Source organism: Mizuhopecten yessoensis, unplaced genomic scaffold, assembly GCF_002113885.1.
Source record: "Mizuhopecten yessoensis strain PY_sf001 unplaced genomic scaffold, ASM211388v2 scaffold716343, whole genome shotgun sequence".
Lineage (NCBI taxonomy): Eukaryota > Metazoa > Mollusca > Bivalvia > Pectinida > Pectinidae > Mizuhopecten > Mizuhopecten yessoensis.
The window spans coordinates 774167-800523 of NW_018480069.1; the positions used below are offsets into that span (position 1 = coordinate 774167).

The 26357-nt window shown below is 35.8% G+C and overlaps 1 protein-coding gene across 1 annotated transcript in view; it reads right to left on the reverse strand.

Annotated features, from left to right (window-relative positions):
* The window catches only part of LOC110443389 (large neutral amino acids transporter small subunit 1-like), a 56520-nt gene that overhangs the window by 24659 nt on the left and 5504 nt on the right, over window positions 1-26357 (reverse strand). Inside the window, exons 2-3 of the mRNA XM_021487574.1 lie at window positions 6450-6608; window positions 4900-5035 (exon numbers count right to left, since the gene is read on the reverse strand). Of these exons, the coding sequence (XP_021343249.1) occupies window positions 4900-5035; window positions 6450-6608 (295 nt within the window). The remainder of the gene's footprint in view (window positions 1-4899; window positions 5036-6449; window positions 6609-26357) is intronic.

Below are 26357 nucleotides of genomic sequence, written 5' to 3' on the forward strand. Positions count from 1 at the left end.
CGCGTTTTTGAAACCTGTACTACAATTTACTATAGTATATGAGGTCTCAGTCAAAGGTCAAATTGAGTTCGTTGTGACCTCATTTTAAACCTGTATTATAATATATTTGCAATTGGGGTCAAGGTCAAAGGTCAAACAGAGGTCACAGTGACATTATGCTTATATATGACATACCTACTTCAAGTGATGTACCTATACATGTGTATACAAAGTTTGATGCATATTCATGATACTGTGGCTGAGATAATGCTCCAGTAACTGCCTGCGATCAACAATATGTATGACGGTGTATTGGCTTCACAAATTTGTTTTTTTAGAAAGTATTCACGAACAGTGTGCTCAATACATACAATCTTGTTAACTTTCCAATTGTCTCACTTATTAATCAACCCAAAGAAAAGGATTCACGATCATCAATCTACGAGATTTTATAAGTTTCCTACTGTGGAAATCTTTTGGAACAGAGATTCCATAGCATGCATCCTTATGTGATCATTTTTAATTTCAATTCATCTCAATACTGAAGTCTACCTATAGCCAATTGATGTCTGAGGTTACAGGACGGGACTGTGCAGTATGACGATTACATGACGGGACTGTACAGTGTAACGATTACAGGACGGGGCTGTACAGTATGACGATTACAGGACTTGACTGTACAGTGTAACGATTACATGACGGGACTGTACAGTGTAACGATTACATGACGGGACTGTACAGTATGATGATTACAGGACTTGACTGTACAGTGTAACAATTACATGACAGGACTGTACAGTGTAACAATTACATGACGGGACTGTACAGTGTAACAATTACATGACGGGACTGTACAGTGTAACAATTACATGACAGGACTGTACAGTATGATGATTACAGGACTTGACTGTACAGTGTAACAATTACATGACAGGACTGTACAGTGTAACAATTACATGACGGGACTGTACAGTGTAACAATTACATGACGGGACTGTACAGTGTAACAATTACATGACAGGACTGTACAGTATGATGATTACAGGACTTGACTGTACAGTGTAACAATTACATGACGGGACTGTACAGTGTAACAATTACATGACAGGACTGTACAGTGTAACAATTACATGACAGGACTGTACAGTATGATGATTACAGGACTTGACTGTACAGTGTAACAATTACATGACAGGACTGTACAGTGTAACAATTACATGACGGGACTGTACAGTGTAACAATTACATGACGGGACTGTACAGTGTAACAATTACATGACAGGACTGTACAGTATGATGATTACAGGACTTGACTGTACAGTGTAACAATTACATGACGGGACTGTACAGTGTAACAATTACATGACAGGACTGTACAGTGTAACAATTACATGACAGGACTGTACAGTATGATGATTACATGACGGGACTGTACAGTGTAACGATTACAGGACGGGGCTCATTGGAAACCTATTTAAGGAGGATGTAATGCTAAAAATCTTTGTATACTTTCTAATAATCATTACTAAATATAATTCTTTCAACAAATTTAAAAGTTTTACAAAACATAGTGCCTGTGAAAGGAGAGAACATATACCTCAGGAGACACAGCATTTCAGAGAACTCATTTTTCAGAGAAATTAAAAAACATCAGCAGATGTGACAATTTCTATTTGGTGGTCATTACATGACAATGATAATTGAACTTATCAGTTGACATCACGTGAGTAGATCCTGGTTTTATTTGCTAACAAATCATTTGAATCATGTGGTGGTTTGGTAAGGTGACAGCTGATGCTATATTACAAGTGGTTGTGGTTTATGGTGTCAGTTTTATCGGTCTGTTGTGGTTAAATAATGATGTTCTGCCATCAAAATGTTTATGCAATGATGTAGCATGCTTTTAAATTTGAAAGGTTTAAAAAAATGTACAAATGATGATGATCGTTGCTTATTAAAATGTCAAAATATTTGAAATTATTTATTTTTTTTACATTTCTTTTATGAATTTTATCTGAATATCATTTAATGGTGGTATAGTATTATTTATGGTCTATGTCATAAAAAGTGAGTTCTTATATGTCTGACAGTGACTGTTTATCTCATTCACCACAAGTGTCTTGTATAGGACAAAAAGGATGTGATGAATGATTTTGTAAGGGCCCCGTATCTTTTTCACTTGTAAACTGATCGACACCAGAGCTTCAGTTTGATATACAGGTATGTAGGTATATGTGAGCAACATGGTATAATGATTTGAAACTAACACGGATGATAAGTAAAAAAAATCTTAAGATATAACCAAATCAAAAAGCCAATATTTTGATTCAATCTAAACCTAGTGACGATAAACCAGCTGGCAGAACATTAACATGGCAGGAGGTAATTGTCTGTGAATTGACATTTCCTGCGTCTAAAACAGGACGCTATATTCTATTATAGAGTGGTGTGGATGCTATATTCTATTATAGAGTAGTGTAGATGCTATATTCTATTATAGAGTAGTGTGGATGCTATATTCTATTATAGAGTGGTGTGGATGCTATATTCTATTATAGAGTAGTGTAGATGCTATATTCTATTATAGAGTAGTGTAGATGCTATATTCTATTATAGAGTAGTGTAGATGCTATATTCTATTATAGAGTAGTGTAGATGCTATATTCTATTATAGAGTAGTGTAGATGCTATATTCTATTATAGAGTAGTGTAGATGCTATATTCTATTATAGAGTAGTGTAGATGCTATATTCTATTATAGAGTAGTGTAGATGCTATATTCTATTATAGAGTAGTGTAGATGCTATATTCTATTATAGAGTAGTGTAGATGCTATATTCTATTATAGAGTAGTGTAGATGCTATATTCTATTATAGAGTAGTGTAGATGCTATATTCTATTATAGAGTAGTGTAGATGCTATATTCTATTATAGAGTAGTGTAGATGCTATATTCTATTATAGAGTAGTGTAGATGCTATATTCTATTATAGAGTAGTGTAGATGCTATATTCTATTATAGAGTAGTGTAGATGCTATATTCTATTATAGAGTAGTGTAGATGCTATATTCTATTATAGAGTAGTGTAGATGCTATATTCTATTATAGAGTAGTGTAGATGCTATATTCTATTATAGAGTAGTGTGGATGCTATATTCTATTATAGAGTAGTGTAGATGCTATATTCTACTATAGAGGCCTTTTTTATGTTTGTACTTTATAATAGTTGTCATGCGGACTTGTAAAAAATATTCAGCTTCTGTTCATCATTTTTTTCATAATTTATATTTATCAAAACGTTTCATTGTTTTAAGGTTTTGTTTGAGTATCAAAATTATCAAAGGTTATTCTAACATAAGGATATCCAAAATTCTTAAAATACAGAAAATACCTTAATTCTAAAAACTTTTGATTTATCTGTTGAATAAGCAAGCAGACCAAAGAATTCTGTCCCTGTTTATTTGACCTACCATGGTACGTTACATGTTTATGACATTACAATGACAGTGTAATGGGTGTAACAGTTAACTGTTTACAAACACAGCGTAGACAGGAAGTACCATAATAACTCAGACAAATCACTTACTGCCTGTTGAAGGTGTTAAGTGTCAAAATATAGCTAGCAATGAACACAGGGGGAGGAGTTATCAATTTTAACTGGAGTTTGGGGGAGCAATCATTGTGCAAATTTGTTTATTTCATGTTTTAATCCTCTAGATATTACCTCCACATGTACTGGTGGCATACTGATGGGTGTTTTATTTCCACAGTGCCACCTCACTTGAATGTTACAGTACAGACACTGTAGCATCCACCTCATTCACCCCTACATATCTAAACTGGACTTGTCCAGTCATTGATTCGGTAAGGTTCAAATGTGACTTAAGGGGGGAATGAGTTAAAAGTAAATCCTAATTCAATGCTACAATGACTAAGGGGAATAAACCTTTGGCATCAATGTCTGCATTGACCGTCATAGTGTGTTCCACTCTGCCAAAATTAAACCACCAGGTATCATTCTACATGTAGTACAAATTGTTGTCTCCCCTTTTTTGACTAAGGGTATTTAAGGGTCATGAGTGGATGATATACTTACATATAAAGCAGCCAGAAGCTTGACAGCAATGAGAATGAAGAGAGTAACACTTACCATCAGAACTGTAAATCTGGGGGAGAAGGGTTGGGGATGCTCAGATTAGGGATCTTACTGATGCCCAAGGCAGACAGGAGCTTATGGGCTGGGGAAAGGGGTTCAGGGAAAGGGGCTAGGGAAAGGGGTTGGGGACAAAGATCTCTCATACTTAACACAAGACAGCAAGGAGCTATGAGAAGGGGGGGGGGGGGGGGGGGGGGGGGGGGGGGGGTGAGAGTAGAGGGTTGGTATTAAGGATCTTACCTACTTTACATAAGACAAACCAGGAGCTTGAGAACTGTGAGAATGGGGTTAGGCTAGAAAATAAGGGGTTGGAGATGAGGATCTCACTTACTTAACACAAGACAGCCAGGAACTATGAGATGGGGTTAGGGTAAGGGGGTAGGGGATAAGGATTAAGGATCTCATTTACTTATACATAAGACAGCCAGCTAGAGCTTTGGAGCCATGAGATTGGGGTGAGGTAAGGGTAGGGGTTAGGGAGGTAAGAATATCACTTATTTATGCATAAGGCAGCCAGCTAGAGCTTTGGAGCTATGAGATTGGGGTGAGGTAAGGGTAGGGGGTGGGAGGTAAGAATATCACTTACTCATACATAAGGCAGCCAGCTAGAGCTTTGGAGCCATTAGATTGGGGTGAGGTAAGGGTAGGGGTTAGGGAGGAAAGAATATCACTTATTTATGCATAAGGCAGCCAGCTAGAGATTTGGAGCTATGAGATTGGGGTGAGGTAAGGGTAGGGGGTGGGAGGTAAGAATATCACTTACTTATACATAAGGCAGCCAGGAGCTTGAGAGCCATAAGAGGGGGCTCACATGTTGTAAAGCTTGGTTGTAGTACATAGTAGGCGAAAGTCAATGCCACGAGGGCCTGGGCTGTAGGTCGAATGATGATCAGATTTGCCTGAAAACAAAAATGTATTTGTCACTTTTAAAAATACAAATTTAGATTTGACCCTTTAACCTTAATTGAAGACCACCAAATCTGAATCTGAAGTAAAAACTGTTGTTTCCATACTATTATATAAATGCATGTATAAACTAAATAAACTAAACTAATTTATTAGATATCATGTACAAAAGCTTTTTACTTGGGATGGATGCACACACAAACCCAAACACTTACAGAGTGATTACTGTATATATATATATCCATTATCTACTTGGAGGTTAAATTTAATATTGAGTCCAAAAATGAAAGCTTTTCAATCATTTTCATCCTAACAGACCAAATGACAACTAAACTTGGCTAAGTTTTGTAAATTTGATATTAAATTTTATAAGGAAAATTGAAATCAAACAGGCCGAAACTACAGCTAATACAATTAATCCGCCCTGCAACATGTGCCATATGTAATTTGCGCATAGTTTTGATAAATGTTTCATACAACTGAACGTTTTGTAAAATGATACTGTTGGGAAATGCAGCATGACTGCCTTTAGCAACGGCATGAAATGACATGTACAAAAATGTCTGGAGTCTAGCAAATCAGCGTTTATTTACACTGCACATAAACCACTGAAATAGTGTACATAGGTATCAAATTATCAATTCATATAATAAATATCTGTTCTATTGACATTGCTAACCCTTAGTGGGAAGCAGTCATATTCTGTACTCTCACTTCATAAACCAATGCACAATGAAGCGTGTTATCTGCAATGTTGTAATGATGACACAGTCAAACACGAGGTTGATCATGTGACAGTCCTAGGTTGATCATGTGACAGTTAAACTATTGAATCCTGGAGACACATGTTTACCTGCACTTTGTTTACTTTGTCACAGCAACTAAATGGTCAGCATATTAATCTTTTTTTGTGTGTGCTTGATATCAATTTTTGGCCAAATCAAAGCCGAATTGTTTTCAAAAGGAGCACCGATTAACTGCTAAACCAGGAAAATGGGCCGATGACCAATGGATTTTTTTCCAAATCCTTGCTGCTACCTGATCTAAATAGTTTCCCTGAAAATGCTGTTAATGAATTTGTCTAAAGTCCTGTTGTTAATAGTAGGACTATGGCATTTACCAGAGCAATGTTCATACCTACAGGATAAATCACTTCCTGTTACACTTACCTTATATAACTCATTGTGAAATCATGAGACATCACTTCAAACATTTCACATGACCCAAACTATTATATGAGGTATATTGTAGAACAGAAAAAATCGACATGGTTTGGGTTACATAAAACACATCACATGCTATAACTAGTTTTTTTTAAAGTTACATTTTGTATGTGACTTAATGCTTGGAATGAAAGAAATGACCCTGAATATTTTTGTTTTGGTTCGAGATCTTCATTAAACTTACCCATAGTTGCAAGAAAGCCATACAAGGCCCAAACGCTTCCAACATGTACGCATAGTCCCCGCCAGATCGTGTGATGGTGGTGCCAAGTTCTGCATAGCAAAGAGCTCCAACCAGGGAGATAATACCACATCCTGTCCATACCACAAGAGACAAGCCAACCTGTGAATTCAAAGTATCTTGTTTGAATGTGTGTAAAACTCATATCAATTCTAAAAGGTAACAACCGTCTTTCTTAGCAATTAGAATATAGTTTACGCGTAAATGTATTTGTATTTAATGTGTTATCATTCAATTTTCAATCTCCATGGTGCAAAAACAATCAGCAAAACAACAAAAACTCAATAGGTTGAACAATATTAATATGCTTCGTTTGAATACACAATAATAAAGCGGAGAGCTGGAATATCAGAGAAAGTGTTTTTCTCCTGCCCACACAACTCCAACAACCCAGGTGGAGTATAAAATGGTCCGAGGTGAATGTTGCGGTTCCGTAATGTATTATTCAAGTGAGGTGGCACTATAAAAAAAAGATGCCATTGGAAGCACGGTCCCACTACAAACAGAACACAATACATCTCCAGCACACACGAGGGCATACATACATAGGGAGATATTAGCCAGGTGGCATAGAACTAGTAGTTAGCACCTGATAAGGCAGCTCCTGCTAATTCCTCAAAAATTGTATATCCTAATTGTATTACTTGTATATCTATGTACTGTAAAGCGCTTTAGAGTGGCTTATGTTAGCTAGATAGGGCGCTATATCAAATGTTGTGTATTATTAAAATCAAGGAAGAGAAAAAGGGATAACAATGACCTTGGCTTGGTCTTTGTAAAAGGCCATCCAAGGACACCTGTTTACTGGTAATTATTAAAAGGACAAGGAAAATAAACAATTATTTAATGTTCCGTTATGGCCTAAAGGACATCAATATTTATCCCATTTGCTCAAGTTCATTGAATCAGGCTCCTACAGCCCTGGGTCTAACATCACTTTCCCATCTAATGCTGACTGTCATCAAGAGGCCAATATTATTGTGTGAATGTCAGCAATCTTCTGCCTGGTCATGTCTCACCATGCTTGAAAGCCCACAGGCAAACAGGCTCCAGTTTTCTCGTCAATATCATGTCCATTCAATACACAAATCACCAATGGTTTAAGCTAAAGCGAATTTCACACAAGTGTGAACAGTGGTTAAATCAATCTGAGCAGACGACACTTCAATGGACAAAAACCTCATAGAAAACTTCTAAATACGTCACTACAACCTGATTTCCTTTTTTATGATAATGATTTTTCTGGGGGGTTTTGTATTCAGTTGTGAGGTGTTATATATATACTGCTGAGCCCACACCTAATATAATGTCTCCCTCAACTGATATCACTGCCTCCCAGGCCGTAACTACTCTGTATCATTTTATTTACATACGTTTATATGCCTGCAGTTTTTATTCTTGAACAACTTGAGCCTGAATTTGTGATTGAAGGAAAGCTACTTCTGTATTAATTATCCAGGAAATTGACATTTGCACCAAAATAGATTAAAGTTAGTCTCTTTGCCAACTTATTTGAAAATTTTAATCTTTCATTGAAAAAAGTAATTTACATACTCTACAGTAAAACAGCAGATTACACTTTTTGAACATTGATTTTGACCCACAAAACTTGACATGGATTCTGTCAACCTTTAAAACAGACCTGCAACATGTTGTTTTACTCTTTACTTAAACACAAATAAAACTTAATTAATGGTCAAAATTGAAGTTCATTTTATCAATTTTCCTTCAGATTTGGGTAACTTTGCCCTCAAGACTCCTGCCATGGTTTCACTGCTAGTATTTTGCATGTATACCTGATCATATTAACAGTGTGCTATGGTCCTAATTTGGAATATTTAGTTTAGAAAACATATACCCAGGTATTGCCCTTGTTGTAGGGAAACTTTGTTAATAATTTTTCATCCATGAGGGCAAAGCTTGAGAAATTAAACATGTTCGTTGAGGGGAGCTAAGAATCATGTTTCCCTCCAACAAGGGCTATAAATGTATAATATCGTAGAATACCTCCCAAGAAATCCAACGTAAAACATGAGCTTAATTGCCTTTTGTGGCTATGAAGCTGTACATCATCGTTACAACTGACACTCCTGTGGACTTAGGTTTATACAGCATGCACACTTCTTCAGATTTACCCAGTAGGGATAAAAGCCAACGACCATGTCTCTCATGAATATTATTCTATGAATGTTGATGTCCTTGCTCTCAGACAAACATCCCTGTAATGGAAATATCGCCTTTACTTTGTCTTAAATTCAGCACTGATTCGAAAATCTTCATCGGTCCCGATCAATTAATCAATATGGGCTCCAATATAGCAACGAAACCTCCACACAGAGTTCTATATATGGGAGCACAAGAGTAGCCGCAGAGTTAAAGACTTGTTTTAAATGTTAACAATAATCCCTCGGGTTTGACGGCAATGAAGCACAATACAGTGACTACATGGAAATAAAATTATCATGTAATGTCCCAGATTTAGTGTGAAATGTCCATACTTTGGTGGTCATTACTGCTTTGTTACAAATCATCGTGTCACTGAAGTGTTACAAGCCCTGAATGGTGACGTAAAACTGATGTGTTTCACAACATGGCATGGTGTCGCATGGTGACGTAAAACTGATGTGTTTCACAACATGGCATGATGTTGTATGGTGATGTAAAACGATGTGTTTCACAACATGGCATGATGTTGTATGGTGACATAAAACTGATGTGTTTCACAACATGGAATGATGTCGTATGCATTTACCCAAGATTTCCTTATCAGCATGAGATTACTAACAGCATGAGATTACTATCAGCATATCATGAGATTACTAACAGCATGAGATTACTAAAGTCTTTCTCTTTAGTGTCTTAATACAAATTAATTTCATCAGATATTCAGTTGACATGCAATAGAAATGATTGAATATTCTGATACCTGATGACATTCTAAAATAGCTGTCTTGTTTATTCAGGTATATGCTACACTTTAGATAGCTTTCAAGATATAACCAGAACAGTTCTCCATCCTCCAAATAACTTTATTTCTCAATTAATTTTTATTGATCTAAAAAATATTATTACACTGCACCTGTTTTTATTTTTAAAACCATCCTTCAGAGCATGAACATTCAAAATTATGGGTTAAGATTGATGGCATTAGAATGTTTGAATCAAGTAAATGATAGGAGCATTTTAGGTATTAAGTCATGTCGCGCTAGAACACCGACACTGGTCACCAAGGGCCCCACCATGACACTGGTCACCAAGGGCCCCACCATGTATCTGACCGCGACCCCCTCCTCCCCCCTATTCTGGTCTAATATTTAATTACAACGACCTTGACCTTAAACACTTTGTCAAAGTGCCAAATTTCAGAAAGATTAGTCTTTTGGATTCCGAGATAAGAGCCAAACCTTCATATTCTGTTTTTAGTAAAAGTGAGCTTGACCTTATAAAAATGTTTAGCCACTATATTGCAGATCTACATATCAAAGTGTATCACCACATCAAATTTCAGCCAGATATGAGTCTTTTGGATTCAGAGACACCCTCTGGATGGACAGATGGACAGACACAGTGATTACTACAGGGCACCTGTATCTTCGATGTGAGACCCACATTAGGCAGATACATCAATGTGTACGTACACACTATCATACAGTTCGTACAGCTCCACACCAGCATCAGGACCACAACATGCACCACTCACCAGCTAGAAACCTGTGACCTTGTACTGCTTCCATTTCTTAATATACTGGTGAACTCAAAGCATCCTCCCCGACATGGGGCCTCAACAAGGTAAACATAGGTAGTTTAACCCTCAGGGTAAAATTAACATACTGTATTTACTGTACTAGGCATAGCTATGACAGTTGGTAATATTCACTGTAAGTGAAATAATATTTCAAAAAATTAATCAAAATCTGAATGATCCATTAACTCATTCACCCCTGAAGACACATTAAAATCTTCCAATTCAAAGGTTGGAATAGTTCATTACGAATCTTCAGAGGTGAGTGAGTTTTATGTTTCTGATCACTGCATAAGGTTTATTGAGTACAAATCTATTGTAGGTGCTGTCATTATAAGATAGTGTACGTATGTCGGATTGGTTTTACAGATCACTAATATATGTTGTTAATATTGGCTTCTAATCGTGTCAGTATTCATGAAATTCTAATTCTACTGTGTATAGATCCATCAACAGTTCACAAGTACAGCAATCTACTTTGGCTACATTTCATTTTTTATCGAAACTCGAATTAAATCATCATCAAAATAGATTTGTCATGTTTTAATTTCAATTTAGCCTTTCCAAATATACCTATACAAACAAGTCATTGGAAAGATGTATTATACATATATATATCCATAAAATTAAATGTCATCTGCAATGTTTCACCAGTACAAAAAAAAAACGTTTAACAATCACTGTACAACTGTCAAAAATGTTAACTTTGAGTTTGAAACGTCTAACTGGCATGGCTATATAGCTTTATTCAATCTGAAACATCTAACTGGCATGGCTATATAGCTTTATTCAATCTGAAACGTCTAACTGGCATGGCTATATCGCTTTATTCAATCTGAAACGTCTAACTGGCATGGCTATATAGCTTTATTCAATCTGAAACGTCTAACTGGCATGGCTATATAGCTTTATTCAATCTGAAACGTCTAACTGGCATGGCTATATAGCTTTATTCAATCTGAAACGTCTAACTGGCATGGCTATATCGCTTTATTCAATCTGAAACGTCTAACTGGCATGGCTATATCGCTTTATTCAATCTGAAACGTCTAACTGGCATGGCTATATCGCTTTATTCAATCTGAAACGTCTAACTGGCATGGCTATATCGCTTTATTCAATCTGAAACGTCTAACTGGCATGGCTATATCGCTTTATTCAATCTGAAACGTCTAACTGGCATGGCTATATCGCTTTATTCAATCTGAAACGTCTAACTGGCATGGCTATATCGCTTTATTCAATCTGAAACGTCTAACTGGCATGGCTATATCGCTTTATTCAATCTGAAACGTCTAACTGGCATGGCTATATCGCTTTATTCAATCTGAAACGTCTAACTGGCATGGCTATATCGCTTTATTCAATCTGAAACGTCTAACTGGCATGGCTATATCGCTTTATTCAATCTGAAACGTCTAACTGGCATGGCTATATCGCTTTATTCAATCTGAAACGTCTAACTGGCATGGCTATATCGCTTTATTCAATCTGAAACGTCTAACTGGCATGGCTATATCGCTTTATTCAATCTGAAACGTCTAACTGGCATGGCTATATCGCTTTATTCAATCTGAAACGTCTAACTGGCATGGCTATATCGCTTTATTCAATCTGAAACGTCCAACTGGCATGGTTATATAGCTTTATTCAATCTGAAACGTCTAATTGGCATGGCTATATCGCTTTATTCAATCTAAAACGTCTAACTGGCATGGCTATATCACTTTATTCAATCTGAAACATCTAACTGGCATGGTTATATAGCTTTATTAAATCTGAAACGTCTAATTGGCATGGCTATATCGCTTTATTCAATCTGAAACATCTATTTGGCATGGCTATATCGCTTTATTCAATCTGAAACATCTAACTGGCATGGTTATATAGCTTTATTAAATCTGAAACGTCTAATTGGCATGGCTATATAGCTTTATTCAATCTTAAACATCTAACTGGCATGCCTATATAACTTTATTCAATCTGAAACATCTAATTGGCATGGCTATGTCGCTTTATTCAATCTGAAACATCTAATTGGCATGGCTATGTCGCTTTATTCAATCTGAAACATCTAATTGGCAGGGCTATATCGCTTTATTCAATCTGAAACGTCTAACTGGCAATATAGCTTTATTCAATCTGAAACGTCTAATTTGCATGGCTATATAGCTTTATTCAATCTGAATCATCTAACTGGCATGGCTATATAGCTTTATTCAATCTGAAAAGTCTAACTGGCATGGCTATATCGCTTTATTCAATCTGACACGTCTAACTGGCATGGCTATATCGCTTTAATCAATCTGAAACGCCTAACTGGCATGGCTATATAGCTTTATTCAATCTGTAACGTCTAATTTGCCTGGCTATATAGCTTTATTCAATCTGAAACGTCTAACTGGCATGGCCATATAGCTTTATTCAATCTGAAAAGTCTAACTGGCATGGCTATATCGCTTTATTTAATCTGAAACATCTATTTGGCATGGCTATATCGCTTTATTCAATCTGACACGTCTAACTGGCATGGCTATATCGCTTTATTCAATCTGACACGTCTAACTGGCATGGCTATATCGCTTTAATCAATCTGAAACGCCTAACTGGCATGGCTATATAGCTTTATTCAATCTGTAACGTCTAATTTGCCTGGCTATATAGCTTTATTCAATCTGAAACGTCTAATTTGCATGGCTATATAGCTTTATTCAATCTGAATCATCTAACTGGCATGGCTATATAGCTTTATTCAATATGAAACATCTAATTGGCATGGCTATATCGCTTTATTCAATCTGAAATGTCTAACTGGCATGGCTATATAGCTTTATTCAATATGAAACATCTAATTGGCATGGCTATATCGATTTATTCAATCTGAAACATCTAATTGGCATGGCTATATCTCTTTATTCAATCTGAAACGTCTAATTGGCATGGCTATATCGCTTTATTCAATCTGAAAAGTCTAACTGGCATGGCTATATCTCTTTATTCAATCTGAAACGTCTAACTGGCAATATAGCTTTATTCAATCTGAAACGTCTAATTTGCACGGCTATATAGCTTTATTCAATCTGAAACGTCTAACTGGAATGGCTATATCGCTTTATTCAATCTGAAACATCTAACTGGCATGGCTATATCGCTTTATTTAATCTGAAACGTCTAACTGGCATGGCTATATCGCTTTATTTAATCTGAAACGTCTAACTGGCATGGCTATATTGCTTTAATCAATCTGAAACGCCTAACTGGCATGGCTATATAGCTTTATTCAATATGAAACATCTAATTGGCATGGCTATATCGATTTATTCAATCTGAAACATCTAATTGGCAGGGCTATATCGCTTTATTCAATCTGAAACGTCTAATTGGCATGGCTATATAGCTTTATTCAATCTTAAACATCTAACTGGCATGCCTATATAACTTTATTCAATCTGAAACATCTAATTGGCAGGGCTATATCGCTTTATTCAATCTGAAACGTCTAACTGGAATGGCTATATCGCTTTATTCAATCTGAAAAGTCTAACTGGCATGGCTATATCGCTTTATTTAATCTGAAACGTCTAACTGGCATGGCTATATCACTTTATTCAATCTGAAACATCTAACTGGCATGGCTATATCGCTTTATTTAATCTGAAACATCTATTTGGCATGGCTATATCGCTTTATTCAATCTGAAATGTCTAACTGGCATGGCTATACCCCTTCATTCAATCTGAAACGTCTAACTTGCATGGCTATATAGCTTTATTCTGATAAGAACCCATGTCTTGCAGAACTTTCCTGAGAACATACTAAAGACGAGATTTAAAAAAAAATCAACAACCATGTTCTGGGAAACTGGGCCAGACCAGGATTTGAACCCTGGTCCTCTGATCACAATACAGTGGCTCATACCAACGTTCACAGAGCTACCTGAGCTGCGAGTTCCCAAGCCCAGTATGGCTTCAGTTATATCTCAAATGAAATTAACCTGAAATAACTGCATATATGAAAAACTACATTAATATTCTCTAGTGTTTCGCCCGGAGTTGGACAAGGAGTGGAACAAGGAGTGGGACAAAGATTGTTAACATAACCATGATGATGAAATCTTCTCAAGGCTGAGACAATAATTACAGACAGGTGGTTACTATGGTGGTCAATACAGCCATAAAGGTACATGTCAAGTGTTCACTGGCAGACATACTGGGCACACTAGGTTTGTGTCTACATGTTTTACAGTGTTAACATCACCACAAAGGCTATCCAATGTTCGTGTCTCGTTATTAATTAATCACGGAAATAGCTCTTGCTGACTAAAGGGATTGCATCAGCCGACATGCAATCAACCTGAACATGCATGCACCTGTTTGGTAATGTCAGTGTACAGCACTCGTCACTTAGTGGGCGTCAGTGTTTAATGTAACGACAAAATCTTTATATTTCTGAACTTCCAGTAATATTTGTAAGGCTAAAACTTGATTTGATTTTAACCGTTACTCTGTTGAATTTTTTCGGACAGGAATTATATATTATAAACCCACAGCACCTTGACTTGCTTTCATGAAACTGTTTTCACACACAAACTCAGACTGTGTTGAAGCCAAATGTTTTGTTCCAGTGGAATATTAATAAAATTTAACTTTTGTCAATGATTTGAAAGAAAACGAATTTAAAGACACATAAAGCCAAATACCATTTCCAATGTTTATGCACTTGAAGTTTTGACTATGTCATATAAACTTAAGCGAGTTACAGGGTTATTTAATTTGATCACAGAATCCATGCTTGAGAATAAACACGGTTTCATGAATACGGGACCAGATCTGTCATGCTTTCTCATTTAAGAAAGTTCATGATGTCTTCCCTTTTGTTTTGGTGTCTCCTCTGGATCTGTTCCTTATTTTTGTCTATTGAAATCATATGTGAATTCTAATTTAGCTTGTATATTTGGTATTTTTTATTTGACACTGATATGTAGAAAGAACACAATAAAAGGAATTGTGTTATTATGTATACTAGGAACAGGTGCATATTTTCCTCATAATAACTGAAAATAATATGAAATGATTTCCTTTTTTAGTGATAAATTATCATCTTGACAACAACTTTGCAAGCCAAAAACAATCAATGGATCATGACCTCAACAATGTACCAAGTTAGCCACAAACAGTTGGCCACCTTGATATCTACAATGTACCAATAAGCTTCAAACAATTGGCCACCTTGATGTCAACAATGTACCAAGTTAGCCACAAACAGTTGGTGATCTTGATGTCAACAATGTACCAAGTAAGCCACAAACAGTTGGCCATCTTGATTTAACATTGTTTTTCGACATTGCTAGCCAGCCCACAAACTTTCTGTCTTGACTTTGACATTGTCAGACACAAACGGTTGGTCCCACACACCTCAGTGGGTATGATGAAATCCTATGACCTTTGCTTATGACCCTATACACGAGAGGAATTCTCTTTTTTGATTGATACGTTGTTGTTTAATCATGCGTGTAGCCCTGTTAGGTAGCTCCAGGAAGCTATTGATTAAATACATTAAGCAGAAATAGAAAACCTGCGTGTTGTGTTAGAACCTGACAATATTGCATCAGAATGTCCTCGTTGGCCTTTTACAGTTCTTATTCCTGACTGCTGTTGGAATGTGTACAGTAACCAAGACATCCATGGGTTTTTGTTAAGTTCACGTGTCCGCCTTTCTTAATACCCAGCATATGTACCAAACTGGAAAGGTTAACAACACTGCAAATGAATGTCAAATAAAAACATCATGAATAATTCAGCTGTTTTTTAGTATTCACAATCAAAAGGTATTCATTGTGGAATTTCCATTGATTGTCATAAGTACAATCTGATATTCTTACAGTGCACCCAGAGTTTGTTGTACTGTATAAATACAGTAATCTCAAACATATGTCACTAATATTGTTGTATACAAGTGTATGTATATCTACCGTATTTGTTGTAAACCAGCTTTTGTATTACATATACTTGTCATATTATCAATCTTCCTTAATTTATTTCTAAGAAAACAGTGTTTCACCTGAACAACATAATAGATCAAAGGTAAATGTAACAGTTCAATATAAGTGTCCCCCAAAACAATTTCTATAATCACTGCAGGGCACTTTTATGGCAAATATGGTATCTACAAATTAATACACTTCCTTTGCATATCAACATTATTACAATGAGTGTAGAAACTGTATATATGTGTGGTTTATTAAAGTGTCATTTTGATGAAATATTTCCCATGAATATCATCAAAGATACTGAATTATGTTGTTATGTTTGGATATATGAAAATACTGACTTGTGTTTTTTTAAATATATTTTTTTTAAACTTGTGATAAAATCTTCACATGTATATATACACACCATTATTTGACATATATGTGATGGCAGGCTGCGGGGAAACATCCTGTTTCTATGACTACTTCCTGTTGTTACTTACAGACCCTATCGGACACTACATAATATGCCTATATATCATGTTTTATTGTGGATCCTAACATCACAACCAAAAACTCCTGACTACCACAAGTTTCCAACAATTTGAGGGAGAATATACTTTCAATCTCTCAGTTGTTGTTTTTCTCTATGAAAATTCTTAAATTTTGCCTGTTGTTCAAATCAAATTAATTCATGCAAATCATATAGTACAGTTTGAAGTATGATATTTGACACTATTTCTTAAAATAGAGTCATTATAAGCATTTTGTAAGACATGTTTTTTACAAGGTCAAAGTTGAGACTGATAAAGGGTCATGTTTATTGTTAAGGTCAGAGTTCAAAGTGATAATAGAGTCATGGAAAGGTCAGAGTTCAGAGTGATATATATAGGGTCACAATGAAGCCAGAGTTGAAAGTGATATAGCTATAGGGTCACAATGAGGTCAGAGTTGAAAGTGATATAAGGTCACGATGAGGTCAGAGTTGATAGTTATATAGGGACACAATGAGGTCAGAGTTGCAAGTGATATAGGGTCACAATGAGGTCAGAGTTGAAAGTTATATAAGATCAGTGTAAGGTCAGAGTTCAGAGTGATATAAGGCCATGGCCAGGGTATATGGTGAGGTCATGAGTTCAGTCTCGGTCGTTCACATGATTTAGTAAACATTGATCACAACAAAAAATATAGAAAGGGTCATATGGGGTCCAATATTACAGATAGAGAGCATATAGCAAGGGTCATATGGGGTCCAATATAACAGATAGAGATCATTGTCTTTAATTAAACCATTATAACTGTTTACATCCTTTTCTACCATACCTATAGAATCTTTTTGTTTACAACATGAATTCCAGTTCTCTACCCAGCTGTAAACATTGAATTTCATGGTCCAGTAATTCAGTGACACAGGAATTTGATCCTGTTCAGATCTACAATACATAGAGTATATCATATGTGTGTGTAAACTTACAAATGTATGACCTTGTTCCACTAACACTGTTGTAATGTTTTTGTACAGACAATACAATAAATACCCTAAAAATATATACCTAGTCTGTAATCATACCCTACTAATACAGCCTGAATACTGACAGTTTCTGTTTATATGTTATAGTACAAGAAGGTTGTACCTTGGCAGCAGGAACTGAAACGCATTGGTACTTATCAAATCATTGAACTAAAAAATGTTTTTTTCATTTATAGCTAGTGCCATTCTACACTATGGTAAACTGACATTTTTATTTCACCCTAAATCTAAATTGTCTGTCATTATTGATTCATAATACGATTACATAATATCAAGGAGTAATGTCTTGCAAAAAATAGATTGCATGCATATACATGTACCTTGAACATTATTAGAGGTAATAAAACATAAATACTATATAGTTTTGTTGGACAAACCTACAGCCATGCATTGGTGATGAGCTGTTTACAAATCTAACAAGAGTACCGGTACCGCGGGGCGGAACAATATACGCCCCTTAACCAGAGTACCGGTACCGCGGGGCGGAACCATATATGCCCCTTAACAAGAGTACCGGTACCCCGGGGCGGAACAATATACGCCGCTTAACAAGAGTACCGGTACCGCGGGGGGGAACAATATACGCCCCTTAACAAGAGTACCGGTACCGCGGGGCGGAACAATATATGCCCCTTAACAAGAGTACTGGTACCGCGGGGCGGAACAATATACGCCCCTTGAATGCTATATAGTGTTATATACTTTCTTACATTGAAATAAGATCTGCATCATTCTAAGAGTTTTTTATACGCCCGTCAAATTTGACGGGCGTATAAAAAATGTTTTGGACAATTTGTATGTTTTACATGTGCAGCCATCATCAAGGTCCTAATTATGGCTGCAAAGCGGTTGCAACATTCACTAAACAACAAAGCTGTTCCTGAAGATGACTGCAAAGCAGTGGAAACATTCACTAGAATTTTACAAAGTTGTCGCAGATAATGGCTACATTAATAGTAGGAGTGTTGGATCGCTCTTTTCTTCTTATACATAAAAAAAACAAAAAAAGAGCTACTTCGACTTCCCTAGCGCTTTCTCCTCTTTAAAGGTTCATCAGGGAAACTGTTTATTCATTTTGAGAGGACAACAACACCACACAGAAAGTGATGACATCATGATACATTATGACGTCACAATACAACCTACCAAAATTGATGCCAAATTAACAATTCACTTAAACGTCAACATTTGAGGAACAACAAAGATGGTGTTACAGAAATAGATACATGTTACAGGCATAGATCGAGATTATAATCCACATTTCCGGCGGTGTTGGAAAATTCTATCCGACCCACGGGTCTGGATCGCTTACACGCACAGACCGTCAGGGGAATTATAGTGACCTTTTTGGGTAACGCTATTGTTTGTGACGTCATTTTATGATGTTTTGGAGTCAGTCAGGGTCATTGACGTCATTAACAATTGCCTCCGGGCTTCATATGCAAATGAGAAATGTGCGCCCAGTTTACAACTTTACTAGAAGAGCAGCAGTTTTTAAGGGTTTTAGGTAATAAGCAAGAAATAGGATTCATCCCCGATGTGAGGAATGAATGTCATTCAAAGCCTCGGGATAAGATATTGAGCAGAAGACCCTCAGCACAGCCTCAGGTCTCCTGCTCAATATTATCCCTTGGGTTTGAATGACCTTATTAATACCTCACATCAGGGATGGATTCTTTTAATCTTACATCCCATTTCATGTGACATGACGTCACAATTGTTCAACAATGACGTGATGTCACAAACTGAGAAAACTCCACTACCTCAATGTCGAAAAAGCGACGTGATGAAATTCAAACCTTTTACGATATGTTTACCATACACGTGAGAAAGATGATATCAATTTTTCTGTGCAAACTTTGTTTGCTAATATAGGGTATGCTTACACCAACAGATTCATTTTCATCACATTAGCTCGGGGGAAAGTTGATAGTTTCAAAATGGTAGTCAGTCCAAACGCATTTTCCTGGTTTCTGAGCTTGTTCTCGTAGTTGAGATGAGAGAAAGATATTCTTTCATGCCTAGGGGTTTAGGATAGGGAAATTCCACCCTGGGGATTTTCAAATTTGGCAAAAAATTAACCTTCGGCACAGCCTTGGGTTTTAACAAATTTGAAAAAAAACTTGGGTAGAAATTCTGTATCCTACACCCCTGGGCATGAAAGAGTCTTATGAACTTACCTGTTCATTACCTGTATATGAAGATACAGGTAAACAAGTATTGTCTTACCTGTTAATTACCTGTATAGCTATAGGAGCTAGGACACTAATGATAAATTCATCACTTAGTTGACTATATCTGTCTCACAGGTGTGTTATTATGTTAATTAAAACTGTATACATTACTCTAAATCTTTTTATACCATCAACCAAAATATGTACATTTTTATTACAGTGTCATTGCTAATGGAATAACACTTTAATGGAATGTCATGGAAATGTGTTTATGTCTGAAAAAAAAAAAAAGTAATCCTTCGATCAGACCCAAGTGTGAGACCATACATACAAGATAATATAAATAATAGACTTTGTACAAAAATTATTATATTTAGACGATATCTTTTAGAAATTATAAATAAAACCAATTTGAATGATACACGTGTCGACTGTTTGTTAATATAGGTTATCCACGAATGTTTGTACCACGAAACGATCTAAATGACTTCATACCACGAAACGATCTAAATGGCTTCATACCACAAAACGATCTAAATGGCTTCATACCACGAAGGAAAATAGCCACAAACATTTTGTGTTTTACAGTATTATTTGACTACAAACTAATTATGTTACTTCAGTTTCTTATAAATAAAAATATATTTACATCTTTCCCTCTTTAACTTGGTAAACTCTTACTGCATATAAATTAGCATATATGCAGTACAAAAAGGTTAGGCTAACTGATACATGTTTCAAACTATGGCACAGGACTACTTCTATATTGACCTCACAATTCAGGGAGATAAAGGCGTAATCGCTCCATAAAGAATATGTTCGTTGCAAACTTAACATTTACACTACCACATTCATGTATGTAGTCCCATTGAAGGTCAATCTTTTTTATACATTACATTTATTTCAATAGATTTTATTTTTGGTAAACTTTAGATATAACAGCTGTAGTACAAGTACAATAACGTAGATACCGTCGACACCAGGGACTGGGTAAGGGTAGACTTTTGATTTCATTGACACTGTAGACTACACCTACCAGCATCACGATTGTACAACGGCATTGGAAGGCAAGATACAGCCCACACACAAAAATACAGCCCACACAACGACGTCATGATTGTTATTTTAACCCTGTAACGTAAACCAGTTTTTGTTTGAATAGTTGTACACTATTACATGCTAATGGATAACCATTTTATGAACTACAATAAATAATGGTAAAAGCAAGGCTGAGTTTGTTTTAAGATCATCTACACTAAACACAAAACCTCTTTCTAGTAAAGTAATAATGGAACCATTAATCTAATCAATATGCTCTCGTTAATAACACTTCTAAATATACAAAGTGGGAGATCCAACGTCCGTACAAAGAGTTCAGCAAAGTTCTGTATTACCTAGCCGACCGATTCTACAAGGAATACACGAGTCCGGCCGGCCAGCCGTAGTAGTCAAGCTTTTAATAGGTAAAGATGACCACGACAACATCGTGCTGGGTTTACTGGCTCTAATCAAAATTACGTAAACTAGTATCAACACATTAGATGTGTGGTCACATCTAATGTGTTGATACTAGTTTACGTAATTTGATTAGAGCCAGTAAACCCAGCACGATGTTGTCGTGGTCATAGTTCTGATGACCACACATCTAATGTGTTGATACTAGTTTACGTAATTTTGATTAGAGCCAGTAAACCCAGCATGATGTTGTCGTGGTCATCTTTACCAATTGATACTTCTAAATATAGATACATTAAGTATGTCCAAGCGGCGTACGTTAGATTTGAAGCAGGGCATATACTGTAGTAATTTTGTTGCATGTATCTAGGGAACAGTAAAATTGTAAAACTGGACAAAAATATTTAAGTAATAGTGTCATTATAAGAGCCTTACAGTGTGTTGGTTAACAAAACTTTTATTTGCATTTAAGGTAACATGTACCACTGAATCAGTCATAGTCACAAAGAAGAGTTCCACTCTGACTGTTTTTACTAAGAGTCGTCCCCCTTTTATAGAAGATGACGCAATCAATAAAGTTTTTTTCTGGGTTAGAGTAGCTTTCCTGGTCATGTTATATGTCTTTCAATGTTCATTGATTATGTGCTTTGTGGCTGGTTTTTGATACTGAGCCATTACAATTCTGGGATAGCAACATTAGCCAATCATTTGCAATAATATCTTTCAATTTGTCGTTATCCTCTACCTCAACAAGTTTTCTTTTACTTTCAGAATATAAAAAAATAAGTCCTTAATGATACTAGATTTCTCTATTCTGTTAATTATTATGTTGTCCACGATACTAAACCTGTACTTCAATAATTAGTTTGTATATATATATAGCCAATGACTGACTGATCTCAGCTAAGAATTGTCAAATCATTCTATGGAAAGAACTTAAGTTCAGTGCAAAAATGTTAGAAAGTTACCTTGAATAAAACCTTGTAAATTATTCATGAACAAGATTACACAAAAAAATAGCAGCCCATGGAAAATGACACCAAAAATGACATAGGTACTGGCAGGTGAAATATTAGATATATACCGTATTCTATATAATATGATACAGAAATTTAATAAGGAAATTGATTTTTTTTGCAGAATTTTCCTCAAATTCAAAACCATTAACCATAATTTCTGTACACTTTATTCCAGGAGGTTGGTAAATTATGGTGAAGAGAAGGCTGCATGTCTCAACTAGAAAAGGATAGAGAAGGCTATAAACATGAGGTCATGAAATACAGTACATATACACAAAACCATGATATTTAAGGAATGTCCCTGAACTTGACCTGGACATAAATATGCACTGTACTACATTGTATCAGTACATCTGCACAGTGTACATATGTATATTACATCGAAAAAATGGTATTTTAAATTTAAAAAAAGCATGAACTGTAATAAACAATTGTAGTTATGAGGAAAATTTGAGAGGATTTTATTGCAAATAATTTGCGTATAATTATAACCTGAATGGCTAGAAAATATATTTTATTTTGTATTGAGTATAGCTTCCAAATGACAGATTGATAAGCTCAGGTTTCTGATACACTTTGATAAGCTCAGGTTTCTGATACACTTTGAGGTCATTTAAAACAATTACATTAACTGGTAAACCCAACAAAAAAGTGTCCCAAAAGGACAGTGAAACTTGCTACATTACACACACTGGATTGGGTGAGCTCTCCTCACCCTCCCTTTGTTGTCTAAGTGGAAACTACTCTGTAATCAGGCCCTGGGGAAATGCTTGAGTTACTTTCTGACAGCCTGTAGTTAAATCACATCCCTGGAACAGCCCAGTGGACAGGACACTTCTCCACATGATCCCATCCCTACCCCCTTCATAACCAGTGGCTGTGGCACCAGGGGGTATCTGCGGGTGAGTGACCCTAAGGAATTCTGACCTTGAATTGACTTAGAAGATACAGGATATACCTCCCACTGATTTTGACAAATCTGACCCATATGTTTATAATCCTAATGTAAATTGCTAACAGAGTCCAAATTTTTCCTTCCGGTGAAAAGAATATTCCTGATTCAGAGATCAACCACTGACCTTAATTGTTAGAGCTAGCCAGATCGTATAAATTACATGGAGTTACCAATATATAGCTATTTTCAACTTACTGTTTTGCAACTAAATGTGTATGAGAAAAAAAATTGAAACATTTTGTTGTTGGAAATTATTGGACATCTTCTCCCAGAGAGCAAAAATTTAAATAATACCCTGGCGTTCAGGCTGGCAGGGATGATCCTTGAGTGAGCTGCAGACTTTTCTTATATCTATTTCATGAAAAACTCATCAAAATATTCAAAAAGTGTGCGTATTCTATAGCTCATTCATGAAGTATTTTGTATATTTATAAAGTTAATTCCCTCTTTAACTATTTTTAAACCTGTTTCCTGTTAGCCTTGAAGGACAGATTTTGACAAAGTAACACCTCACAGCAGGTAGTACATAGAGTAATCCCCGATTGTAGTCACATGTCACATAATTATAATAATCTCTGATTGTAGTCACATGTCACATAATTATAATAATCCCTGATTGTAGTCACATGTCACATAATTATAATAATCCCTAGAGTATTGCTTGTTACCTTTAAAATGTTATATAAATTTTCCTTTCTTGGACTTATAATGCTGGCTGAAGTGACAATATAAAACTTTCATCAAATGTGGCGAATATTTGTATAACTGATTCACCATTACAATGGAGTCCCTAGACTATAGTCCTTTCCTAATACATTGTATTGTAAAATTCCTCAGGCTGTTGATTGCCTCAAACATATTTTACTTGAACTTGCAAAATATCAGGATAATCTTTTAGAAATATTCATCGCTATTACTTCAAATACAGAGAATTGCAAATAATGTGAAAAGTTGATATTTTCCATTCTTCATGTGGAAGGAACTGGTAATGTTTCCTTCTATACAACGAACACTTTATAAAATACTGCAGCTACTCATGGTACTAATGTTAGTCATAAGCAAGGAAGATTTCCCCCTCCATAGCACACAAACATAAGAAATATTAAGTTTCAATCCATGAAAATAGCGACTTTAAGGATGCATGCTACCTAGTAGTAAGTACCAATGATTTCCTTCTATCTGAGTTATCTCCCTTAAACAATTTATACCAGATAGGTAGATTTGTATGGATATGTGTACCTTTTAAATATTACTGTCAATCAACAACATGAAATTACCAGTCATCAAAAATATTTCATTCAGAATTCTCAAAATGGTGTTGAATTCTATTGGAACTGAGTTTATGAAAGGTTGTTTTTTTCTGGGTTGTTACAGTCATAGCTGTTATTTTGAGGATATTTTCCCCCGATAAAAAAATCTGACCCTTTTGATGTTCCCAAAGGAACAGTAAAACCTACAGCCCATTCTGTTCAAAATATAGAGAATTTCAAATAACCTTACTTCCCACTTGCACAACCTATATTAAATGCAAATTCCCTTTGATGCAACCAAAAGAAAACACCCTTGTGGATACATACATAATGACAAGTCAGGTGAGTAGGGTCTTGACCAACTTGTTAGCTGTTAAAAAACAATGCACGTGACAGTGGTACACCTGAATGGGTGTCTATGTCTAATGGGTTAGTAAACCAGTGACACCACAACAAAAGCAAACTTTTTTGGTAGATTGAGACCTTACATTTATCTATGTACTCGTTCACACACCTCATCACCAGTGAAGATATTGTATGCTTGATGTCGGGCTTACATGTAGTCTACTAACTCACTAAATCATCTGCAAGTTAATATATATATGACAATGAAAAAACAAAAAAAATGTACTTATGATGTGAATCATGTGAGGTGCCCACTACAGCACACCCACAGGGACCTGAGAATTTGTTACAGCAGATATATTCAGATCTTAACTTATGTGTTCAAAATAGTATTATGATGCTTTAGGAGTCAAATCTCAGTAAAACTTTGTAGCCCCCAATCCACACCTAATGATGGTACAAGGGTGGAAGCTCTCAATCTAAAAAAATCTATCCTCGTATTGAAAATGCTTGCTACCATTGAAAAGATGCATAATATTTCTTTCCCAAAACCTCCTATAACTGTGTAAAAAGTAGTCTACTTCCACACTCAACACATGTGTGTCCTACAAAGACAGGATATTGCGACGTTTCAAAGTTGTTGTCAGTCACACTGCGACACTTGTTTGACATCATTCTCGCCCGAACATCTCCAGTCGCAATGCGACACTTGTTCGACATCATTCTCGCCCGAACATCTCCAGTTACACTGGTTGGTCATTTCTCGTGTGAGAGTGACAGACCTCTGGTTTTCTTTTTTTAAATAACTTTTCCAAACAAAAGAAGAACAATTATATAAATAAAGACTAAAATGTTTTCTTCAAATTCAACTTTTTAGTCTCCAAATAAACTGGCCTCTCATCTCCAGATTTTCAATTTGTTAAAACAAGAATTGAACTCTAATAATTTTTATCGTTTGGATCTCTGATCCTAAGTTCTCAAACTAAGGGGAGATAATTAGTAAAATGCAGGGGAAATTCTTCATAAAAACTTAATTAGGAGCTGGTAGCCAGTCTAGCTTTTAAATTAATTTTATATATCTGAGTGATCTAACCGACTTTTCATGACGATAACAGTAGTATTCATTGGGGTTATCTCCCTTCTCTTAAGTCCAACAGAAACATTTCAAATCTCATCTTCATTAGTTTCAATGATAAATTATTCAAATGGATCTTAATTCTGTCTAAAATGTAGAATTTAATCACTAACTCATCTGAATGTTTGTGACTGGCATTGCTTTTACCTACTCATGTGAATGATGCAATCAGTGAACCCGAAACTCCGACAAGTTCAGATCTGTAATCAAATTTAAAGTTTTAGAAAACAATTCTCCCTTATCAAGATCACGAGTTCTTTCTGTATGCTTGCACCTT